A 26,404-nucleotide genomic window follows, 5' to 3' on the forward strand; every position below is an offset into this window, starting at 1 on the left:
CATAAACAGCTGATAAGGTAGGAAACAGCAGACAACTGTACACAATTCATGTACTAAAGCATTCGCGATTTGCTCAAAGCAACAACAAATGCTTTTATGATGTGCACAAGTGACTAAATGACATTGAGGTTGAAAAATAAGTTTTAAGAATTTAATTTCTGATCTGAGAAACGCTCCAAAGCAACTGAGAAAAACAATAAACAAATTCATAAATCAGCTTTACAGAAATTCAGATGTACATTTAGACCACCAGAGAGGCAGTCAGTGGAACCCTCCCCCTGAGCCTGGGTAACACTAAGTGGTACTGGGTAACACTAGATATGGAACAATTTCATGTTTTAAACCTGTAACAGTACATAGTGCTTTGAAAGGATGTTTAGTATGAGCATATTGAGATGCTTGATTGAGTCTTCATAATTATAAGTGAATGATTTCAATGATTTATTGAAGCAAGGATTCTAATTGGTATTTAGCAGAATAGTTGTTTTATTTGTTAGTGGTGTGAAAGCTTTAAAATTGTAATCATTCATTATTTAATATCTCCAGCATGCAGAGTCAGAGGTTTGGGGCATTCAAAATTCCAAAAGTCGGCATGGGCACAGGGAGAGGATGGTTGTTGTCACGTTGAATGTGCCGCTGGCTGGTGACACAGCTGCACTGGTCCGGATGACTTGAGAAAGCGCTCGGATGGAGCTGGCGGCCAGCTCGCAGGCTCTGTTCCCCCTCCGCATGCCCACCCCGCCATGCCAGCTGTTCGCCGTCACTGTGGCAGAGAGCAGTGGCATGCTGCGGATGCAGCCTGTGCCAACGGGCATTAGAGATCCAGAGAGAGAGGCCTCATCCCTCACACCTGTTCAGCTCTGACAATCGCACCACCACTGCTGCTGCTGTTGCTGCTGTTGACTCTTTATCAAGCCCCTCGGTGGGCCGCCACCATTGTAGTGCTGAAGTGTTGGCATGAATTAACTTTTGGAGTAAGAAAAACTGTAGCATAAAGTGCCGACTATACAGTGTAAGTTCTTTGAGAGATGCTGAAATACCTTCTCAGCTGAGGATAATTCAACATCTGTACAGGGAAGAAATGTACGCATCAGACTTGATTTATATTACAGAGGTCTCCACTTGTGCATGTCACAATTCCTTTAACGTCCCTCACCATGCATCCTTTCCTGCTCCCCATCCCCATTTCCTCACTGAAATGCAGGATGGGTTTGTTCACTCATTCTTTTTTCTTATTTACCGGAGTGCTTGTGGAGAGAAATGAAGTTTATGGTAATAGGATGTTAAGCAGGTGAAGGAATGTTGTTTCTATCTAGAATTTTTTTTTTTCAATTTTTCTGTTTTTTTGTCTCTTTTCTTTCCTCTCTGTATTTATTCCTGTGTGTCCGATCGCTTCTACATTTGTGATAGCATCAATTATAAAACATATTGACTGCTCCGTTCAGATATTTTAAAGTCTACAGTAAGTCACTTGGGAAATATTATCAATTGTCTTGTCATGTGTGGGCAAGCTTGCCAAAACAATTTCTTCATGCATTATTGTTGCCAAAACTGTTGGTCTGAACTCAGTAAAAGATTCAGTAATGCGTGGTCGTGTTTTCACCTCGAAAGTTTCCCTGTGATGCCCCACTATACATCTTGCACTCTCAAATGCAAATGTTGACAGACGTGTCCTTAAATTCCCTCAGAGATATATTGCATCCAGCCAGAAGTGAGAAGCAAATGAGAAAAGGCCAGATTGCTTTGGAGAATTGTATTTCCAAGTGATGGGAGAATATACAAAGCCGCTGGACCAAAACCCGAAACCAGGGAATTCACTTTTGATTCTGAATGGAGCATTGTTAGAGAATAGTGCTGATCACGTTTACCTCCTTTTTTCCCGAGCACACACAGAGGTGTAGAATTCTTTATTTTTGAGGAAAAGAGAGGAAAGAGAAGAAAGGAGCACATGATGGAGAGTATGATGGAGTAGCTGACGAAGGCGATGGAGTTGTGTCTCAGTGCACTGCTAGGATGATGGATGGACTTTGAGCAGATTTGCTGAACATTAAAAGGCTGTGGAAGCCGCTGGGCTTTTCAGACAGGCAGATGGAGAGGGGCTCAGAGAGAGAAAGTGTGTGAGAGAGGTTTCTTTCATACCTGTCCACCGCCTTACGCTCGGAAACTATTCATTAGTTGTAGGAAGGGGTTTTGCCCCTGTCCCAAGCAACATATGCTACTAAGGTGTAAGGTCAATAGGCCAAACAGATCAGTGTTTTCGCCTGATATGTAGCTCTATTATAATAATATAGATTGGTTAGTGTTGTGTTATGTTTTTGTTATTATATATAATGTATGTTCCTCTCACATTGACTATTCTCTCCTGTGAGTAAAGATGTGATGTAAGTCCTAATGCATTTTTACATGTATGGATATACACGGTTAACAAAAATGTATCTATTCAAATTGATTCGGAAATTCCTGCTGTTCTCTCCTCTCTATCCCTACTTCCCAAATCGCTAATTAGGTGTTTCAATTTAAAACACAACACAATAGATCCCATTGCTAATCACCTTAATATAAATTTCACCTAACAGCAAGCCAATTTACTTACAATTATATTTCATTTTGCCCTAATCAAACCATTGTACTTAGATAATCACATGTTACCCTTTGTGCTGAGGCAGTCCAGAACAGCATGAGGTCAAATTACATTTCAGTTTGTGAAATGAAAAATAAACACAGACTTTCAATCATCATGCCAAAGGTATATTCATGCCGGGTTGGATTTTTTTTTTTTTTTTTCTCCATTGCTCTTGGATTAGATGAAGAAGCAATAAGCACCCAGCAGTGTTAAAACCTGGGCTGAAAATTACCAACAGGCAATTGCTGAATTTGATTTTTAATTAAGTAAATTCCAGGTTTATTGAAATAAATTTATTTTGTTTTATTCAAGATATTAGACTTCAGATTTCTACAAGCCTATGCACTGAAAGAGAAGCATCTGTGTTTAAACAATTGTTTTACTTGATAAATACCAAGTGCTCTTTTATTTGAAAAAATAATAAATAAAAATTTCTATATTAACATATTTAAAAATAAATGTAATTTATTTCCTACTTCACATCATTCAATATTATTTATCTTAACAACAGTGAACAAGAATAATTCGAAATATTTCAAATTATTTTTTACATCATAACACCTTAATAATCTAAACTAATACTCTCAACTAATAATCTAAATAAATGTACTTATCAGCCTAGACTGTAATTATGGGTCCCTATTTGCATGTACAGAAATGTTAAACATTTCGAAGTTAGTAATTTAGCAAACGGTCTTATTTGCAGAGAATTTAAAAAGATGAATAAATGATAGAATCTGAAAGATGAGTGAAATGCTAGTTTGGACTTAAAGATCTTGGTGGTTAGTTTTAAATTAAGTTAAAGTTAGTTAATTAGTGATAGCTAGCTAGACAGACAGACAGACAGACAGACAGACAGACAGACAGACAGACAGACAGACAGACAGGTTTGTGATCAGCTGTGCATTAACGTATTTTGATTTAACAAGGTAGCAATCATTGATCTGTGCCGGATGCTAAACGATAACCTTAAACCTTACATGCAACCTCTGTTTGCTTTTTGTGCTCCACCATATAAAATCTCTGTTTTCCATTCTGTTTTTTTCAGAGAAGATGTGAGATTTATTAACTCCCAGTTAAACCCCTAGTGCATCAGTACCTTCTTTCAGTCACTGTAATGCTCTGACACAAAGAAAATGTAAAGAAAAAAAAAGAAAAGAAAAAAAGAATATACATTATGAAGTCTAATCCAAATGACTAAACTGAGATGAATCTAAAGCCTCAGATCAAATTTGCATGATTATCCGCGCTACAGTCATTTACGTTAACTGCTAATATATTTTCTATATTCTGTATATACAGTTAATGTTAATCGTTTCAGGTGAATACTTCCATATTAGTCTAAAATGTATTCAATAACATTTGATGTGTCTTTTGCTCATAGATTACATCACAGTGGTGGAGAGCTGGAGAATTTCTTCAACAAAATGTGATCTATAGTTTGCATTTTTTTATCAGACAATTGGGATTAAAAACTGTTCTTGTTTCAAATGGGGTGTTCACAAAACAGAAAGAGAACATTTTAATCAATAGAATGTCTGAATGAATTGACGGAGCACAATTCAGAACCGTTTCTTTTTTCTATTGAGTTGTAAAATTAAATTTACAGCAATCAGTCCGGCCTGAAACGTGCAGTCAAGATGCAAATGAAAACAAAGAACAGACTAAGAGCAAGATAATGCACATTGCAACATTGGCAAATTATTACAGCACACAAATCTTTTTAAGCCATTATTGTCTTTAGTGTCAGATTTTTCAGAGCAGATGTTGACCTGTTGTGACCACATGTGATGAGAGCCTCAGTAGCACTTTCTAGCACACCATGGTAGAATCAGTTAAATGCCTAATGATGCTCCAAGAGAATTTATTCTGAGCAGGATAAACAGAATTAACAAATTTTCCTGTTTCATCCAGTAAGACAGATCACAAGCCTGTAGAGAGCATGGCCGACAGCTAGATAGGAGATATCAATACTAAAAAAAAGTTCATGGCTAGGAATGATATGATACAAAGCCCAGAGTAGTGATGAAAACAAATTTTGATTTTAGCAATCTACAATAAATATGTAGCAGGTGAAGGCAACAGACCTGTTGATTCTTATGCCTGTGTACTGTGTTAGATTGCCAGGAGTAGTTGTAGTCCACTGAAATGGTGCCTGGCTCAAGAGCAGCTGCGAGGTTAATGATAAGGGGGCTTATTCTAAGCCCTAGAAGCCTTTGCATCCAAACAGCAGATCTTGTCTTGAGCAGAAATTGAGAATGATCTGTTTCTTGGCCAGGGGAAATGGTCTATTTATTTGGCCTGTTTGTTTGAATTGGCAGTGGATTCCTTCTTATACTGTGTGCAGTAAAATGTAATCGTTTTCAAGGTAATTTGTGTGAGTGGGAAAATTGTGATTGGTGTGCTGGTAAAAAGGTAGCAAGAAGACTGCTTATTAAGCAATTACACAAATGAATTTAGCTGCTGATATAAGACATCAGGGCTGACCGGAAACACTGTAGCAGAGGAATCTTTCCTGAAAAATACTTGCTGAGGCTTTGCTTCAAATTAAATATTATAAATTGATTGAATCATCTTAGTGAGTACACTGAGTAAGGAATAATGCATGAGGCAGAAGTGTTTTTTTTTTTTTTTTCTAATGCTGAAATGTTTCAATGCTCTTATTTTATATTAGTATGCTAATATAGAAAAAATTATTTATTAGAATGAATGGCATCATGCTTTTAACCATTTATATTTAATGTTGTAAAATCTTAACACGGTCCTGTTATCATTTTCATTGACAGGTCAAAGATACATCACAATGTTTTTTTAAATAAAATACCAAATACCTTAAGTTTAAGTGTATCAAAATAAACTTTAAAATACATCATCCATACCCTGTATCAAAATAAACTATTGTATTTTTGTACTATTGTAACTATTGTATTTTGCATTCAATCAATTGGCCTAGTTGATCTTTTCCTTCACCATGACACTGACTCAGTTGATTAAGTAAACAATGTTTGATAGCAACAGATTTTCTCTGCCCGAGTCTTGCAATAAATCTGATAAACGCAACCAGTTAACAGATCAAATATTCACATAAATATCTCGGTAATCTCCCAGATGAAGGTTAGTTTTAAAGTAAGCAACAGTTTAATGTTTAACAGTTTGTGAATGACTCATAATTGTACCCTAATTTAGTTGGTGTTTGGTAATAAAGGGCTACTTTGCATCAGCAACAGTGACACAATAACAAACAAGTCATTCATAAGAAGACAACTGATGGCACCTGTGTTTAAAGCAACTAGTTTCTAACTAAATAGTCATTTGATTGTTAATCATAAATATAATAATATATTATGTGTCAGGCAGTCATTCATTCAAAAGTGTGCAAAATCATGATCCTACTTCAAATATGGCAACATTTTCAGCAATTGAAAATGTATTTATCAATCATTGGACACCTACCGGTATTTGAAAGCTGGCAGCCTACATGTTTCTTACCTTTACCACCTTTTTTCAATTTTCTGTTCTGATCTCAACAATTCTCCGCAAAATACTGAGTAGGCACCAATCAGAGACCGCATTTTTAACAATGTCATCATGTAGACTTCTTACTAAGTATCTTGCAGTATTTTAAAACTACAAAAATACAAAACACTCTTTTGATACAAAATATGAAACCATTTTCATCAACACTATCAAATACAAATGAGAATTTGTGATTTATATTTGAAATATGCATTTAAAATACATGTTTGATAAATACTGCCCACCCCTGTCCCACCCCTGTGTAAACACCCATTCACTTATAGGTCTCTCTTTTTGTCCCTCTCATTTTAAATCAGTAAAGGGTGTGAAATCTTCCATCTTGAAGTAGGAATCCTACTGGCCATTACAATGTGCTGACATCTGAGACTTATAAATCATATAGAAATGCTTCCTTAGATTTTGTACATTTTTTTTTTACTTTTAGTCTATTTATTATTAGACTTGGGTTTTGCAGCAAATCCACCATGTATAAAAAAATTGTTATTGAACCAAGTTGAGATGCCATCAAAAATGAATAAACACTTTCAGGGTCCGATTGGAGAATTCAGTAATACTGTGCTCTAATTTAAAACAATCAGTTATCAAGTTTATTTGTATAGTATTTTAACAATGCACTCTGTCACAAAGCCATTTTACAGAAATAAATTCAGGAAATTAATCCTGATATGAAGCCGAGTTGTGAGAAATAGACCTGGAAATTATCTGAAGAAGAAACCACACACAAAAACCACACACAAAAAAAGTGGAAACCCATCCTAATGCCCCATGTGCTATAATGGTCATAAAGTGCAATTATGTGATCACAAATTGTAGTATACTTTTATCATTAAGTTATTTTTTTTTTATTTATAGACAGTTTAAAAAAAGGAAACGTTAGTGGTAATTGTGGTAATTGTAGTCTGAACCCACTGTAGCAAACCTGTTTCTACAAATTACAGTCCAAAGTCTCGATACACGGCAAATTGTTTCATTGAAATTTGATTACTTTTTTTTTTTTAGCCCTTAAGGTTGTGTATGTGGATACGACCTTATGTTTAGCCACTGTTATATCAGGCTAAACTCTCCAAAAACTAAACTGTACAATAAGTTCCCATCTAAAAGAGAAAAGCATGACTTTCCTTCTCGCTGCTGTTCCACCTTGCAGAGGACAAGCACCTTAGGGGATGAAGGTAAAAGAATTCCTAATGTGAAAGCCCCCTGTCAGGCAATGGCCGCTTTGATTCTCATTTCAAACACTGACTCCTCCAGCTGAGAATGCTGCATTCGAAAGTGACTTTCTTATGGACAACAGCAAATGTTTGTTATAAGTGTCCAAATCTCTCTGAAAGTCGACAGCTTTCTAGACTGTGCTTTAAGAGCTATCAACACTTGTGTCAATTTTTTTATTTCACTTTTTACCGAAGCCCAGTATGATGCAGCCCTTTTTGCATTGTTTCAATAAACAAAACATTATCTGTCATAAAGACTGGGGGGAAAAAAGTTCAAAACAGTTTTGAAGTTATAACGTTAGTGCTTTGAACTCCTCAATGTCACAGGGTTTTTAGGTTCTCATAAAAGCTGCAGTGTGACTCACCTTTAACTTTGGTGAAACTGCTCCACCTAGATCAATAACACGATTATTATAGCCAAAGACAGCCCTTATATTAGTCTAACGTTTGAGACGTGTTTTAAAGCTTGATGTTTTAAAGTATATTTTTGCCCCTTGCTGCTGAAAAAATAGAAATACTCATTATTGTATGTTATTGCTAGAACAAACACAAATAAACTAGACTATAATTGAAAACCAGTGGAGTTTTATTTTTTGGAAAAAAAAGCACACTGATGCTGCCCTTCCTGGTTTGATTGGAGCAGCAGGAGTGTGTTTGTGATTTACTAAGGCCTGCTGAAAGATGAATACGCTCCACTACCTGAATGCCTTTGAAGTTCTAGTGTGGGTTTGGATTGATAGTGTCAGAAATCTGTAGTCATTATGTGTTGGCGTGATGGTGTCTACAGGGATGCAGTTTTGTATTGTATATTTTCCCACATGGATTTCAGTACTTTGATACAGTTTCAATTTGCACCCTGGGAAATATCAGTTCGTGGAGGCGAGGCCATAACACAGACTGTGGTTTATTTCAGTTTTACTTAGTGCCTCTGATCAATCATATTTACATTTAGGTTTTTTGTTTTGTTTATTTTTTTTCACAATTTGCCTGCATGTTGAATTTACAGTATATATTGTCTGTCTAGCCTGATTCTGAATTGCAATTGCTTCCTTTCATGTCTGATGATATTCTTCCTCCTCACTATAATGTATTTAAAAGAAATCACACCAGCCTTTTCACATTAGGATTTTCTTTTTAGTAACATTATGTAATGTGGAGATATCAAAATGAGAAACAAAGCTACAATTAAAGCATGAAAAAAATTAATAAATCAGGGGACAAAAAAAAAAATATATATATATATATATATATATATATATATATATATATATATATATATATATATATATATATATATATATATATTGTCAAATATGATGTTCCTGAGGTGCTGTGTGTCTCTCTCTGACAATCCCATAACAGTAATTCACATTCAGTGCTATATCCGGGGTGTCAAGACAGAATTGTTGGGAAATGTGTATACATCATATGTTGTGCTGGTACATAAAAAGACATCTTACTCCTGCGTAAGGCATGGAAGAAGCCTGTCTATACTGTGAGTATCAGGTGCTGGCAGCGAATCGGGAGAGACTAAGAGAGATAGAAAGAGATGGAGGGATGGATATGTATACTGTTTCTGACAGTGAAAAAAAAACACAGATTAAATTTGAATTACAAGTGTCCAGAGGTGATTGTATTGTTTTTCTAACCGTGTTTGAGACAGTGAGCTAGCGTTAGTGAGTTTGCTTGTATTCGAGTCTCATGTAAAATATTTACATTGCACAATAATAGGAGACACACCACAGAAATAGCATATCTTTAAAATTACAGCAGAGCAACAGAGCAAAAGGTTTTGCACTTTACTTAGTACTTAATAACCTACAGTCACATCAATGTGCAGTTTTGTTTGTTTGTTTGTTTGTTTTTACATATTGAACAATGGCAGATCATTATAAGAAATTGTGAATTCTTGGGCTAGTATCCAAACTGCATAATATTGTTTTATGCTAGTAATAGTTTGTCAGTACACCATTGAGTTCATATGTAGTTTGAGATACAGTGCAGAATTCTTTCTGATTTTGTATTTTTTGCTTCTAGGGTAAAATTTTAAAAAGCACACATCCAGCATCTTTAAATAATACAGTCCAGTAGGGTGAACAAACTAAAAGAAATGCTATACAGTTGAGGGTTAAAGTCAAGATTTTATGAGCATGAAAGTTTAGATTAGATTAGATTAGATTAGATTAGATTAGATTAGATTAGATTAGATTAGATTAGATTCATCTTTATTGTCATTGTGCAAGGTACATGTACACAGCCAATGAAATCCATTTAGCATGTAACCAGAAGTACATAAGTGGCCTATTTACAATAGAATGAAATGGAGTTATACACAATGCTCTTATTAGTCACTGTAATTACCATATTCTTATTCCTCTAATCATGACATGATTAAACCATTTCTTGAAGTGGAAAAAACAAGTGTTGCTACTCTGCTTTCTGTCATGTTATTGTGTGTGTGCAAGCCATATAATCATTTTGAAGTTTAGCAGTGAATTAAAAAAATAGAAAAGAAATGCCATTGTCTGAATGCAAATGCCATCACATATTTTCTTTATTTCACTTGCGAAATAATTAGTTCCATAACACTACACTACTGAAATATTAGCTAACCCACTTCTATGACAAACTGAAAAAAATATAAGTGCTCGTGTAGAAAATTAGCTACACTTAAACATTTACTTTCTTCTGTGTGCTGTACACACTGGCAGGTCTTCCTGAAAACCTTCGAGTACAGTGTTTCATTTACTTTATTCCACCATTTTATCGTGAATTATAATCGGTTGGGTGATATACCCTGTTTGTTTGTTTATTGGTAGGACAGATAAATCAATCGATAAATCCAATAAACTCAAAACAAGAATTAAACGTGTGCTGAAATAAGGTGTGTTGAAATTATTTTGCCCGAAAGAAAATCTTGTAACACTGACACCATGCAGTTTTCAATGAATGTCTGTCCCATAAAGGGTGCTGATGCATGGGAAGTGGCTCTGCATCAGACATTAAATGGAGGTTGGTTGTTCCATGTTGGGCCACAGCTGCTCTGTTGATTCCAATGGGAAATACCTCAAACCCCCCACAAAGTGCCAGAGAGCAAACAGTGTCGCAGATCTTACTCCAGCTTGTATAATTCCATACTGAAGCTGCATAGATGATACAGTAGAATTCTCTGGAAATACGTCAGGATTTATTTGTGATTTGATGTGATAGTGTTAGAAATGAGTGTGTTTCTTCAGCTTGAGTAATATGTGAAATTAAAGATAGTCTCCCATGATGTGTTTGAAAATGGTGTATGTAAAAGTTCATTTAAAATATTCAGCATATTTAAAATAGTTGTGTGTGGCGCGCACGTGTGCGTTTGTGTGTGTGTGTGTGTGTGTGTGTGTGTGTGTGTGTGTGTGCGTGTGAGCTGCTGTAGAAAGTGTGTGGGAGAGAAAAGCAGACACACAGCACCACGAACAATGAAAGGGGTCCACAATTAATGGCAGGGATCAGCTGGTCTAATGTCATTATACATTCCCTTCATTTTCTACAGTGGGGTCGTTTGATCTTTGAATACCCACCAGACCCTCCTCCCTTCTTCCATCCTCTCTCTCTCTCTCTCTCTCTCTCTCTCTCTCGTATCCTCCTGCTCACTGTTCTTCTTTGCCATCCTCCTCCCTCCTCCCTTTCTCCTCTTGCCATCAGAACCTCCCCCTTTCTCTCTCTGTGGGCTCACATTGGCTTGTGCGTGTGTGTGAGAGTGTGTGCGAGCGTGCGCGTGTGCGAGTGTGTGTGTGAAAGTGTACGGCAGAGGCTTGATGACAGAGGGCCCTGGACCATTCCAACGCTCAGCACACCTCCCCAGCACACAGAGCAGCTGAGTCCGACACCAACAACAGAGAGAAAGCAAAGGCAAAGAGGAGGAGAGAAAATCCCACTAGAAAGAGGAAGCTGAGAAAGAAAGACAGAGAGTGAGAGAGAGAGGGAGAAAGAGAAAGAGAGAGAGGGAGGGAAAGAGAGTGTGAGAGAGAGAGAGAGAGAGAGAGAGAGAGAGAGAGAGCAGGATCTCCCAGCTTGATGCGCAAAACGTCCCGTTACCACATGCTGTGCTCCATGGCGAACACGGGCTGCGTGCTGCTCTCCGGCTCTGGGCTGTTACCTCACTCGCTCCAGTGTCCACCTGCTTTCCTCTATCTGACCGAGGTAAGGCAATCCTCCACTTTCTCTCTCTCTCTCTCTCTCTCTCTCTCTCTCTCTCTCTCTTACTCCTTCTCTCTCTTTCAGTCTCATTCTCTATTCCACTTCGCGAGGTAGCACGTGCTGGCGCTCTGTCAATCCCCCTCCCACCCCCCACTACTCCCACCCCCCACTCGTACCTTCGGAGGGAGTCATCCCACTTTGATTTTTGTGCTAGTTTTAGTTTTGGAAACTTGCGAGGTCTCCAGAATATATTACATCGAAAGTTAGATTTTTAGACCGTAAGAAGTTTTACAGTATAAAAATATTTTTTTAAATGTACAATTTCGACTTGATTTTTCTTCTAGTTTAAGAGTTTTATTTTAGAACAATAAAAACCTTATTTGTTCTGCATCGTCTTTGTACACCGAGGCATCAAGGCCTCACAATGCGTCTGGAAAATGCGTTTATACACTACACCTGTATTTTTTTTATTGTCATCATTATTTCTGCTAGAAATGTAAAGATATTCATGACACATGCAGATGTTTTACACACACACATGATTTCAATCCACGGCGGAGTGCTTACCGATCAGAAGTTGTGCGAGCGCTTCTTGGCAGGACGCTTTGTCTTCTCTATTCAGGCTGTAACGTAGAGTAGCCAAACTCCAACTAAATGAAGGCTGGCTGACTTTTCTGAAGGTGCCTGAAAAACGTGTGTGTGAATGCTGCCATGCAGTCATGCGCATGTGTATGAGGGTCTGTTTTACTACAGGCAACATGTGCAATGGCAGCCTGTGTCTTTCCTCCAGACAGTGTGTTATTGCAACGACATAAAAATGATAAGACTTTTGAGAGATAACCTGCTGCGCTCTGCTTCCAAATTGCCCCACACTCATCACCTTAACAGCCCCTTGTCCCAGCGCGCACACACGTGCATACACACACTCGCTTACACACACCACCAGCTGTCTAGCCTCTGCCGTCCTGCTTTTCTTCTGTGTCTGTGTGCAAATGAATTGCTGGTGGTTTGGGATACACATGCGTACTGTGGGCAAGAAAGAGAATGGATATTCTATTTGTGTGTGTGTGTGTGTGTGTGTGTGTGTGTGTGTGTGTGTGTGTGTGTGTGTGTTTAGTAAGTTCAGTATTTCATTCTACAATTTTATACAGAAACAGAAACATGTAGGAGTTTATTTTTGACCTCCTGTCTTCACATTTTTTGACACTCAAAATTACGATCCAATGAGTTAAGCATTTGCCGCTTGTGTGTTTTCACCAAATGTGAAATCCTGAAATTCAGCTTTATTTTCAGTTCCATAGAACACTTGTAAAATATGACAATGCTTCTTTATTTCATAAGAATGATTTATCTTCATATGCCTATACATTCATAATTGTAAGTTGATTACATAATTGTCTTTCTTTCTTTCTTTCTTTCTTTCTTTCTTTCTTTCTTTCTTTCTTTCTTTCTTTCTTTCTTTCTTTTATTTACCTTCCTTTTTTACATTTTCCTCAAGTGAGTGTGGGTCTAAGCTGCATTTATTTCGATGTGTTTCTGCTGCTGGAGCGACACAAACTGCAGTCTTTTGACTGCAACAAATTTTCTGAAATTTATGCTGCTTGTTTAAAGATTTAAAGCAAATAAGATTTAATTACATATAACAAATTCATGCAGTTTTTAACTATAGCTTTCCGTTATTAAAGCTTACGCGTTTTCGTTTTTTTTGCTGAGTCTTTGTGAATTTTCATAAGCGACAACTCGAATCTATTGTAAAAATAATTATAGATATATAGTAGCATTTTAGGGTGATTTTTTGTTTATTATTGACAACGTTTTTACTGGGTTATTTTTTGCAGATTTTTATGACTGTGCAGTTTTAGGACTAGGATTGTACTGTGATTTGGCACATCAATGAAATCTATCTAGAGTGTGTATGTATATAGTAACATTAAATATAGGTGTTTTGTTTTTATTCACTGCTGTGGAATCTCACATCTGGTGGATTTTTTTCACCAGTGTGACTAGATATTTGTGTGTGTGTGCACGCACATGTGCATGAATCTTTCTGCAAGCTCTATGCAAGAGTGCTGGTATATTGTGTGTATCTGCGTGTATATGTGTGTAATTGCTGCTCAGTGCTTCTTCAGCTGCATTCCTGCTTGCCTTTACTGGATAAGGGATTATCGGGAGTGCCAGAGTGAGCTTTTGTTTCAGTTAAAGGCAAAAGTTTCAGCTCATTCCAGCATACAGCACTGTTTTCATACTTTCCTTTCTTGCCCTGTCTTCAATTGATACTTTGTTAGTGTGGGTGTGTATCCATGAATGCATGAGCAGATATGGAGGAGAGTTTCCGATTCATTTCTTAGAATTTAAAATATAGCAGAAAAGAGTGAGATGAGCAATGTAGTGTTTTGAAGAGAGCCTGGTATTATTTCGGGTAATATTGAATTTATTAGTATAAAGAATAATGAGCAAGCAATGGCTGTATAGAACCTCAGATGTGCTCCAGGATTAATTCCCCATAGGGAATGTTACTATATAGTATTTTTGTATTAGTTTTTTTTATTTATTTGCTTATTTATTTATTTGCTTACTTACTTATTTAGCAAATGTGACCCTATCTGCGTTTATCTTCAGATTTAGTTGTATAGGATTTTCCCCCACCGAACTTTATTGCAGTAGCGGCTGCTTTTCAGAGCTTTAAGTCAATAACAGAGCAGTAAATTTGCTTGTGCAAGCATCTCTCGCTCCCTGGAGGATAGAAATCTTTACTTGTGCCCAGGATAGTTAAACAATTCCCACTATTGAAAATATATTGTAATTTCTTCCAGTGGTTAAAGTCATATTTGTAGCAGAGACATGCTGCATCTTTATCGCTCTCTCTCTCTCACGCGCTCTCTCCCACACAGGAATTATGTATACCATATAAAAGTAAAAAAACATCGGTTTTACTACAATATTGTGCTACACAAGTTTTAATTCAATGTAAAAAAAAAGCATAAAAAAAAGATTCCAACAGCTGAATTCCCGAAAAATAAGTGATTGAGGCAGGACAGTATTCAGGAAGCTGCGGATGGGAAGATATGCAGACAAACGAGGCAGGACTGAGATCTTAATAGCACCTAGGGTTCTGTTCTGCTCTTACTCTGCTGGAGGCGAGCGAGCAAGTGTATCCCTGCGTCCTCCTGAGGCTCCTGCTTGCTTGCCGCTTGACACTGCCCCCACTAATTACCCCCACATCTTTTTAAGATTCCTCTTTTCATGTTTATTTATGCATGTTCACGTATGCATAGGTGCATCAGTGTGCATTCGTGTCTATGTTTGCAGGGGTGCACTCGTTCTCTTTAGCATGCTGAGTGACTCTAACTGAGTGCTCACTACATCGTTAAAAAAATGGGCCTGTCAATAACGGATGACGTAATGCTTCAGTGCTGAGTCGAGGGAATAAAGCTCAGCTGATGCTGATTACTCTAATGCACATGAACACCAAAAACAATTTATAGGTATATCTTGTGCGTTATAAAGCATTCGATAGGTTTCAGAGAGCAATGACTTAATAGGATACATTTTGTCTTAAATGTAAAAAATAATAATAAGGACGTACTGGTTAGTTAGGAAGTTTATCTCTTTATGTATGTATTCATTTGTTTGTTTGTTTGTATTTTTAGCTGAAGAAAATATTATAGAGCCAGGTAAATTGTATTTCACGATTCCACTAATTAGTCTAGTGATTCTTGTTGGTTTCAGTTAATTTTTTTGTTGCATGTTTTCTTCAAATGTAATTGTGTTGTTTTTTTTGAAAATAGATCTTTATCTTCTTTTTTTGTCTTTTCAAGATTAATTACACAATGCACACAAAGACATGCATCAATGAGTATTTAAGCTCAGTGTTTCCAGTATACAAAGAAACTGAAGCAACTGCAGAGCTGTAGGTGAACACACACACACACACACACACACACACACACACACACACACACACACACAGAAACACTTATACGGGTGTTTTCCCCAGGCGAGTATTGCACTTCACCGATGCAAAGTGAACCGAGCATTTTCATATCAATACTAAATGAGAGTGCTCTCTATAGGTTTCTCTCTCTGTAATGTGATGTAGTCTAGCTCTGATTAAAGTATGGCTTCTATCAGCTTCACTAAATTATTGATTAAAACACCAGGAAAGTGCCAGCATTTGTCTCTGTCTGCTCTCTCCCATTGTCGTGGACAGATGCATGCTACAGAGACGATTCAAGCTCTCAGTGTTTTCATTATACACCATACAAACACACATATATATATTTAATGTAGCACAATGAGATTTATATACTACCCTAAGTGATTTAATGGCAATATATTGTATTATGATTCTACTGTAAAGACATTCTAGGGTTTAGTGTTTTTTTAATTCGTCTTATTATTGATGAAAAGATTCCTTAAGATCAGAGCACATCTTAAAAGTGTAATTACAATTTATTCAAATTTTAAAACAAAAACAGTGTATTATTTAAGCTCTATCTTTGTGCACATGCTCAATTTATAATGATTTAAAAACACATTTCCAGCCCCAGTAGTGTGCCATACCAGCTGTGCTGCCTGAAAATTCCTCCTCTCGTCTGTTTGCTTGCTTCCAGACATTTCATCCTTGATAATTAGCAGATATGAGACATTTTGTTTCAAACATCCTCAGAGAAGTGTTTTTTCCATAATTATCTAAAAGAGTTGTCATACTTCATGTCATTTGCTGTAGAAAAGGAAAGGTCATGTTTCTACCATATTTTCTCATACTTTTGTAGTTTTTTGTTTTTAACCACTAATGCAACCTGTAGACATTATATAACTAAACGGTATGCAATTTACAAAACATGGTAACACTTTTTATAGTGAACTATAAACACATGTTGTTTACACATTCATAAGGCATGATATACTCTGATTAAGGTTTGATATGTGAAAATTCACTTTGTATAACACTGATGGGTTATTATTATAATTATTGGTATATACTGTATCGGTGGATAACAGTCATTGAACAATGTAAAGCAAACCTACATTCTTATAGTGCACCAAAAGACCTGATTGCAATTTTTGTATCCTAAAAGAAATCACTACAAAAGGTTGCATTATCTTCATTGAGTTGATGTCATTAATGTGTTTTAAGCACCGCTCATGATGCATTGTTAAACTCATGAAACATTGTTAAATGCTTTATAACCATTGTTTTTAATGTTAATACCTTTATAAATGTTTATAACATCTTATTAATGCATTATAACACATTATGAATATGGAATGAGATTATTATACATATGAACGTCACAGAGAATATTATGAATATAATTATTCATTAGGAAGTAGCACTTAATTGCTGGCATTAACAATGACAATGTTACTTGTTTGAGCTGCAGTAAAATTGTGTGTGTGTGTATATATATATATATATATATATATATATATATATATATATATATATATATATATATATGCGCCTACACGTAGAAAGCAGTGAGTGTGATATTTTTGCGTGCTTGTCTGTGTGCCCCAGCATTGATGTTTCAGTGCTCTGCTGCATTGCATGCTGGGATGCCGCTGGCTCTGCACCACAGTTGGGTCCAGAAGTGGGAATCATGGGAGAGCTCATGTCCTCTGGGGCTTTGCAAGGGAACTATATTATTCTCAGGATAGTTTTAGAGTCTCCAAAGACCCTGTAATGCTTGAAGGGTTTAAAGCAAAATGCATTCATGTGTGTTTGTGTGTGTGTGTGTGTGTGTGTGTGTGTGTGTGTGTGTGTGTGTGTGTGTGTGTGTGTGTGTGTGTGTGTGTGTTTTCAGTGTGAGCATGAGCATGAGAGAATCTGTGTGTGTGTGTGTGTGTGTGTGTGTGTGTGTGTGTGTGTGTGTGCGTGTGTGTGTGTGTGTGTTTGTGTGTCATATTCTACAGTAGAGACCAGGCTTCTCTCGGGCCACTCCTGTGGGATAGAGACACTGACCTCTGTGTCTGGCCTTATGAAGGTGGCAGAAATTATAGCGGACATAAAACTGAACAAGAGCTGCCTTCAAGTCCTCAGTTGCCATATTTAACACATTTTTGAATTATGAGAGTTAACATATAAAAGACTTTATTTATTGCGCTGTTGCATTTCGTGCCATTAAAGTGTCAGCACTTTAAATTGTCATTGGCTGCTCAGGTAGCAGGTGATATTCCATCTGATTCATGCTGAGAACAAGCACTTATCTTTAAATTAAATTTTATTCAACTAGACTGCAGTTCCGACTTACCAAACATTAAAAAATATATCTCAGCTGAAGGAAAACACATATACAAAATTTTTATAAGTGTACAAATGTATATGAAGCAAACGACCCCTAATAGACCTTATGAACTTATGAATTTCTTTTTACCATATTTCTGTGTTCGTTTTCTTAAACTTACCACTAGATGCTGTCAGTGGTAGAATAGCTGAGCTCTGATAGTCAGTAGAGAGGAAAAAAAATTTACCCACATTTAATGTGATTCCTGATAACATTTCAAAACCGTACACAAAATGCATTTTCTTGGTTAAAGCGACGTTTGTAATATTAATTTGGGAAATGTTTTTTTTTCTAGTAAAAAGTTTTTTTGTTTTTTTTATGACCCCCAATGAGGTGACCATACACTAGTTTAATAACTCCTGATGAAGATACACAATATATACTCAGTATGGACAAAAATAGCAATATTAACTTATATTACTGTACATTATGTAATGCATATGGTTGCATTAGATTTAACAAGTATTTGTTAATACTTTACCAAAATTAATTATTTATTTGTACCTTCATTCATTCATTCATTCATTCAGTCCATTTATTCATTCATTAAGCAGAAACCCACACATGAGAGGAACATGTGAAATTAAATTGTGACCTAATGTTGGGATCAAACCAAAGACCTTAGAGCTGTGCATCCAATTAATTAATTAATTTATATATATATTTGTATTATTATTATCATTCGTGTTTTCCAGATCACAACAATGTCAGATGTATTAAGAGACAAATCTAGAACATCTGCATATGGTCACACGATGTTCACAGAACACAATTAAAGACTTTTTTGGCTCATTTGCACAAAGCCAATATTATGATAACAATTAACAGAGCATATATTGTGCAGCACCAACATGGACACACACACAAACAAACACACAGATAAACCCTGTTGCTGTTAGCTATCAGTGCCTCACAGTTCAATAACACGTTTTCCCAACAGATGGAGATCACCATCATCACTGAGGCAGCATGTTTTAATCCTCTTTCTCTAGATCAGCTCGAGTGAGCGATTGTTTCGAGACGATCCGACGGCAGCGTCTCATTTTTTCCCTGTTGCCTCTCCTAGACGAGCTAATTAACTGTGTTAGGTGGCTTCGTTTTAATACCAGAGACACCGAGTACTTTGGTTCCCCAGTGAGTGAGCAGAAAATTGCTGTGTGTAAATTGGAGGCTGTTGCTTGCCGAGTCTGTGCTTTGCTTTCTGCTCATAGCCGAGAGTTTAGACTCTGCAAGCATCAAGCGCGCTTTGCTCTTTTCTCCTGTCTTTTCTGATAAGCCCATATAAGCCTTGGAATCGTAGGCCAGGTTCACCCCGAACACCCAGCCTGCTGTAAAGTTAGAGCTGAATTATAACTATCTTGCTTCTGTTGGGCACATTAGCATTTCCAATAAAGCCGTGTCTAATTTGTTGGGGGTGATTTTTTTTTATTTTATTAACACCGCAACATCTTTCTAGCTCTATATTATCCTAATATATATACTACAGTCTAAGAGTAAGGAAATATGTCATTTTATTTATTTATTTATTTATTTATTTATTTATTTATTTATTTATTTATTTTCAGGTTCATCTCTCATCCTCAGTTGACTAATGATACCATTCTGTAGATAAACTGCTTCACCTGTTCCAAGTGGATGCATAAATATTTCACGGTGTAACAGGCAGATGAGACATTTAACAAACTGATAGGATTTTTTTTTTTTTTAAGAGTTTAAAACACTGCTTTTTGACATGCTAGCAGTACTTGCTCGTTCTCTCACCCCGTCATCCTTCGGGATGTGTCTGTGCTGGCTTACTGCTGGAGTGCAGGCCTGCTTTATCTGTGTATTTAGACAGGCTGGGGAAAGAATTACAGTGACAGTGCTTAGGAAATGATAGGCTGGTAGTGAGATATTTGTGCCTCATAAATTCTCCATTCCTCAGCGCAATTTACGACAGCGGGGATGTGTGTGCTGGTGTATGTGCATATGTGTGTGTGAGAGAGTGTGTGTATATGCATGTGTAAGAGACAGCTCATGTCCTGCTGTATCTGTCTCCATCTGCTTAGCCACTTTTGCACTTCCATAAATTAAGGGTCTATAGACAGCTTTCCTCAAGTCGCTGTTCACATGAAAATGAGCCTCTCTCTCTCTCTCTCTCTCTCTGTCCCTCTATCTCTCTGCTTCTTTTTCCATATCCGTTAATTGAAAAGGAGTAGTGTATAGGTGAAGCCAAGTTTGACATGGGAGCACAGCCCGATGGCATACGTAGCATGTTATCTAAAGGGCATTAAAACAGATGTTAGCACTTTAAAGGGTAGCATGAGACGCTGTTTTTAATTAGCATGGCTTTAGGCCGCACACACCAGTGCCGGAGAAGGACATGTGGAACTGTTTGCACTCTATGTTTGGCTTTCTAAAGGTTAGTGTGTAGTTTTATTGTAATAGTGATGGCAGTGCGGTTCTTAGAGTGCGATTAGCTTTATGTTCTCTCCTGGTATCGGTCAGCTGTCAGACACGGCGGCTGGCTGACACTGACGTCTCAGAAAGTGGATGCTCCTGAGTGACATTCGAAAAATGTGCAATGGGACTTGACACAGGTGATATTTTTAAGACGTCTGACCTTTGACCTCTGGGATACTTATACCGGGAGGAGGATGTGAAAAGATCTCTCTAGTTGCCAATCTCGTAGTCTCTATGAGATTTGTCATCTTTCTCAACAACAGTTCTCCGTTTATCACTGAGCTTGAACGATTTTTGAATTTCTACTTCCACCTATCACTGTCATTGGATGAATGAGCTTGAAATCCCTGTGGGTACTGGCAATAACCTAGTGTTAGCCCACACATGCACGCACACACACACACACACACACACACACACACACACACACACACACAAGCATACACCTGCTGAACAATTAGCACTACATAAACCACTTTGCCATCAGCCCTTTAATAATCCAATACATAATTAATAAGTCACAGTCAGTATAATGTAGAGGTTTAATCAGTCATAGTTCTTTGTCCATTGATCACTTTGTGATTCTAGCATCAATAGATTGATGGCTTTTGTTTCACATTCAGCTTGTTGTACGGTAGACTAAAAAATCTTATTTAGATGCTGCAAAAAAAAAAAAAAAAACAATGTTTATATTCCATCTGGAGATATTATTACACTGTTGTGCTAAATGGATTATTAGTCTCTGTTCTACGCATTTGCTGAAAATCGAGTTAGTCCCAGTAGTCTTGCATACTCAATAATGACATTATCATGCATGTAATGAATAATCCAACATATGCCGCATATTAATAAATCCTTTTATAGCACATCATAGAGAAACATTGAGATGGAGGAATTTAATGAAATGCAAGCTCAAGTTGTTGCTTCGCTGTGATTCTGCGATGGTGCTTGTTAATATATAACATCATATAACATTTTATACCCACTGTTCACCTCGAGCTTGTTTGGATTCTTTGAAATTCTTCATGAGATCAAGTTGCTTGAAAACATTTTTTCCCCAGATCTATCTCTGATCATTTGTTCATACATATCTGTCCTGGAATGGAGAGGAGCTGCAGGAGAGACCAACGGCTTGGCACTTTTCATTACGCCACTACTCAACAGGCCTCACTCAGTTCAACGAATAGAAGACCTTAATTACTGCTAATTGTGGCAATTAACATGAGAACGAGGTGGAAATTAAATAATGAAATCAAGACAAATATTGATGTTAATTGATAGAGCTGGTCTCGAAAAGTGCAGCTCTGAAATGATTTCAATAAGTTTAGATTAACCTCCATTTGCATACATTAATCGAGGATAATTAGAAATTAAGATGATTGCTGTTGAGGCTGATCAGTGACTTTGGTGTGTGTGTGTGTGTGTGTGTGTGTGTGTGTGTGAGAGACAGAGAGAGAGAGAGAGAGAGAGAGAGAGAGATCTGCAGTGTGATGAAAGCGGAATGATGGAGGGACAGTCTGGGGTGCTGGTGCTCTTCTTGTCCTGTCGTGTGTAATTACTTTAATCATTCTAGGCATCTGCATGAAGGGGACTTTGTGACACCCAGCTTCTCATACACCAAACCAGAGTATATAGTTCCCTTCATCTACCAACTACAAGGTGCAACATCTGTCAGTCCACCTGCTAGCAGTCAAAATTTCAGTTAGCATTGCTGATCCCTGGTGTCATATTTTATTAGCTTTACTGAGCTGATTTGAATTAATTAGTGATATTTACTAAGTTAGCACAGCACTCCTAAGGAGGACTATTGATTTACAAAAAGTTTTCATGGACCCGGCTTGATCCCACAGTTGTTTTTCGCCATGAATCTAAACCACACACTCCTCTGAAGTAATGCTGGCTGACTGTTGGCATTAAAATTGAATTTTGAAATTAATATTCACAGTGAGAGGTGGTTCAGTGAGGAGCTTTGACACCTCAGAGGTCCAGGGTCCTCGGTTCGATCGGTTGAGCTTGGGTTACTGTCTTTGCAGAGTTGTGTCTGTGTGGGTTTCTTCCAGGTTCTCTGATTTCCTTCCACAAAAAAGTGGGTTTGCCTATGGTGCCCATGTCATGTGACCATGAATATCTGGTGCCTTTAAAGTTCATCAGTACAACAAGATAAAGTTTTTACTGTAAATTAATGAAAAAAAAAATTTGCATGAACATCAGAATGCAAAAATAATGCATTCAAATAAGCATAATCAATCCCAAATAATTTTAGAGCATAAGTAGAGATTTATGTCAAAATAAGTTATATAGTTGGTGCTTGGTTGCATGGCTTTTTTTTTCTTCTGTTAACGACACAATGTTGTTTTGCAACACTGCAAAAGTCTTTTAGTATCTAGAGACAGCAGAAGCTCATAACATTCATATGTTCCACATATCCCATTCATCAGAAAAACAATGAAATCAGGCATGGGTTGAAAATATTGAGAAATACTGTCCCAGGCTGTTAAGTCTCACGAGATGGTTATATGAGGTGGCTGTAATTTGATAAGATGAATAAAGTCAGCGTGCGACAAGCGACTCAGCACTTTTATGCCAGAACTTCTGACGAAGGAAAAAATCCCTGACATTGGCAGCTGTGGGAGCCCACCTATCGATTAGCTCTCTTGTTCCATCATAACTGAGATGGATGATGGATAGAGAGTTGTTTTGATAGGGTAAAGGGGAAGTCTAACAGGGTGTGGTCTCCATGGAGCACTCAGAGCTTGGCCAACCTGCTTCTCAGTAATCCAGTCTCTCTCTGGCTGGTAGGCCTGGGCCTGCAAGCCCTGACAAGCCTGTCCATTTTTCCCTCCTTGGCATTAGGGTAGAAAAGAGAGGGAAGAAAGGATCTAACATACCCATGATCCTTGGTGGTAGCATGAGATTCACCGCAGGCATCTTTTCCCTCCAAATCCACATGTGCTCCGGGGCTTCAACACTTCCTACAGTCCCGCAGGATCTTCCGGACAATGTTGTGGAGACACACAGACAACGCTACTCCTTTGTATTGCCGTTTGTTCTCCCCCTCTGCCCCTTTCCTCTTGAGCAACCCTTCAGTTTTGCGTTGTGGCTGATTCTTTGTTAGGTATTCTTCCAATTTAATTACGGAGGCTTTGAAGTTCCCATGAATAATGGCGAAGTGTGCCCTTCAGAGCCTTCAGCTTTTTATTCAGATCAAAGATAGCTTTCACATCAGCCAGCGCTCCACCCCCTGGCCCCCTGACTGAGCGTAGTCACAAGCATTTCAGAGAGCAGGTACCGAGTTTGCTCTGCTACCTGCTCCCCTGTCAAACACGGCGGGGCCTGAGCTGGATGAGTATTGAACTGTTGTTGTGCCATGTCAAAAGCTTACTGCTGCATTGGCAATGAAATCTGTGCACAAGCTCATACTTTCTCTAAAGGCTTGGCCTCTCTACTCCTGGGGGCATGTGGCAACAAATAATCACATCAGTGATACTGGGTCCTGATAGTAGACGGAACGGCTATAATCTAATATCTTTCAATAGCACAACAATGAAACAGATGGAGTTGAGCATTGCTGGTACTATAGGAATGATCAAACTACACCTACAATAATGCTGATGTATTCAAGACTTCTTTGTTTTATTACTGTGTACGGTGCAATTGTTTTCACTGAAGACCAAACATGGTGAAATAAAAAGGTGTATTCTTTTCTTCCAAACCAAAATAAAAACTAACATCACAGTTTCATCATTTTGTGTGTAAGTGTGTGTAATTTGATTGAACATTGTGCCTTGTCTATCTTATTTAAATTTTTCCCCTCCAAAGGCATTTTCAGATTAAAATGTATGATTAATTTAATAATCCACCTTGGTCACATTCATTGCCCCCATGACTGTGTTCCACACACATCTTCTCAAACAATGCTAATGACATTTTACAGCTCTCTGTGATACAGGAGGAAAAGTCAGCCCAAATGGAGATCAAATCTAGGTGGTGTTTTACATCACTGCATGAATCGAAGGTATTAGCTAAAAATAAATCAGCCCAGCTTCACTTCTTCATACTATGTATTTCTTTAAACCAAAAAGAATATAAATAAAAAAAAATAATAACCATTAAATAATCTTGAGCAACAAAAAAAAAAAGTCTTGTATCAGTGTATGTTTTTTTTTTTCATGAAGGCCCTGCTAACATATTTATGCTAGTATGAAATTAACATGCTCAACAACTGTTTATCCCTGGTCAAATTTTTCTTTTAGCAATTTTAATGCTCAGACCAAGATGTTCAACAAGATAGCCAGATAGAATTGTGTCAAGAAGCAGTGGCTTCTAGATTCCACCACTATTTTATTTAGGCTTTACATAGTGTAGATTATTTTGTTGCTGTGTCTAATACACTCTGATTGCTCTTAAAACAAAGCAGAGGTCGATTAATAATGTGTTTTACAGTCATCTTAGTCGTTTTCTGGGAATAATTCAATTAAAAACAGAAAAGCACTGTCTTGTAAGAAATGACCTGGCTTAGGACATTCTACAACATGTCTTTAGAATACAGAGAGTCCTCAAACATCAGGCAAATGTACTTGCTGCTAAACAAACACACACGTTCACACACTGGCAGTCTGGTGGCGACATAGTGATGCACAGGGCATGCTGCACCACTTTCGTTTTTCCATTTCTCTAAATGGCTTGTCAATTACACTGGGTAAACAGAGTGAGAGTTGAGAAGTAAATCTAGCATAGACAAATATAAAATCGCATCCCCTCAAGATTAAATGCCACTGAGCCTTGCAAAAAAAAAAGAAAGAAAGAAAGAAAAAATTTTCAATAAGACAACAGCGCCTGGGTTGAGGCATCATTGTGTACAGATGTGTGTGCTTTGTGATTGTGTTTGCTTGTGTGTCTGTATGTGTGTATGTATTATGCAGAATGAAACCTGGTTCCTCCAGCCCTGAATAAAACAACGGGGTAAAATAATTCAATAAGACTCACGGTTTACTTTCCAGGAGACAGTATTACACAGGGTCTCCAGAGCTGGGCAAATGAATGCGGATGGTGCACAGGGCACAGAGCTCCTGGTGTGTTATGGGCAATGCAGTAGATTACACTGGCCCAAAGTGCCGAAACATGACCAGCCCTGGGACTGGGGCACTCCTCTGCAGCTACACCTCCAATCATATTCCTCCCACTGCTAGACATTCTATAAGCTAAAGGGAAATGCTGAAAGAAAAGAAGGAAGAGTTGCTCTAATTGGTTTAAAAGTGATCCTGTGGCACTATTTGACAAAGTTAGAGAGTGAGTTGGCAAAGTTAGCGGGATTCTCGCATTTGTAGGATGGCAACGTCTGTAATTACTACTTACAATCAAAGTAAAATGGTCTTTAAAACTGCATTAACAGTAATTAAAATTACATTAACAGTATTGTACACAGTATATGTTTTACACCCATATTCCCATGTGTATCTCGTTAGTCAATCGCTTAAATGCTCGCCAAGCTTTTGTTCATTATTTAGTATTCGGTATTCCTAGCTCGATTGCGTGTTACAGCTAAAATGCTATTTTGTAAACACCGCCTGACTGTGCCATGCCATTTAATTAATTTCAAGCCATTAATGAAGGAAAAATAAAAAAAGATGAAAGAAAATATGGCTATCAATCTCAAATTCTGTTGACAGGTATGTAATGAAGTATTTGAATCCAATTGAATTTGCGCTAATTACACTAGCCTCCAGATATTACTTCATCGGTACTAGTGGAATTATTGTAACAATGCATGTGGGAGGTGTGCTTCACACACCCTGACTCACCCATGCTGTCACACTCCAACAAACGAAGTGCACACCCGGAGATAAACACACACCCACGCATGCATGCACATGGATTCACACACACATACATGGCCAAGTGCCACATAATCTCTTTCCCACACACAGGCAGGCACGCTTTGCTAAGCAGGTAGGAAGCCCCCAGCTGACCAATCCTAGTCTTAATTACACATGCAGCACTTTGGAGAGAATGAGTTTCCATTAATTTACTTGCACTGAAAACATTCGGTCTCTCATGGCCCTGTTGCTGCGCTCCTTAAACGAACTCTGAGGAGAAAGGGAAACAGAGTAGCACTCAGAGAA

The 26,404-nt window shown here is 37.6% G+C and overlaps 1 protein-coding gene across 6 annotated transcripts in view; it reads left to right on the forward strand.

The window, feature by feature from the left end:
• Window positions 1–26,404, forward strand: part of rbfox3a (RNA binding fox-1 homolog 3a) — a 329,833-nt gene that overhangs the window by 225,194 nt on the left and 78,235 nt on the right. The window contains exon 1 of one of the 6 annotated variants that reach the window (XM_046854385.1): window positions 11,188–11,553. The exons of the other annotated variants lie outside the window; for them this stretch is intronic. Within the exon in view, the coding sequence (XP_046710341.1) occupies window positions 11,428–11,553 (126 nt within the window). The 5' untranslated portion in view covers window positions 11,188–11,427. Of the gene's footprint in view, window positions 1–11,187; window positions 11,554–26,404 lie in introns of those variants that run through there. 6 annotated transcript variants of the gene reach the window in all.

The sequence above is a fragment of the Silurus meridionalis genome, chromosome 7 (genome assembly GCF_014805685.1).
Source record: "Silurus meridionalis isolate SWU-2019-XX chromosome 7, ASM1480568v1, whole genome shotgun sequence".
Lineage (NCBI taxonomy): Eukaryota > Metazoa > Chordata > Actinopteri > Siluriformes > Siluridae > Silurus > Silurus meridionalis.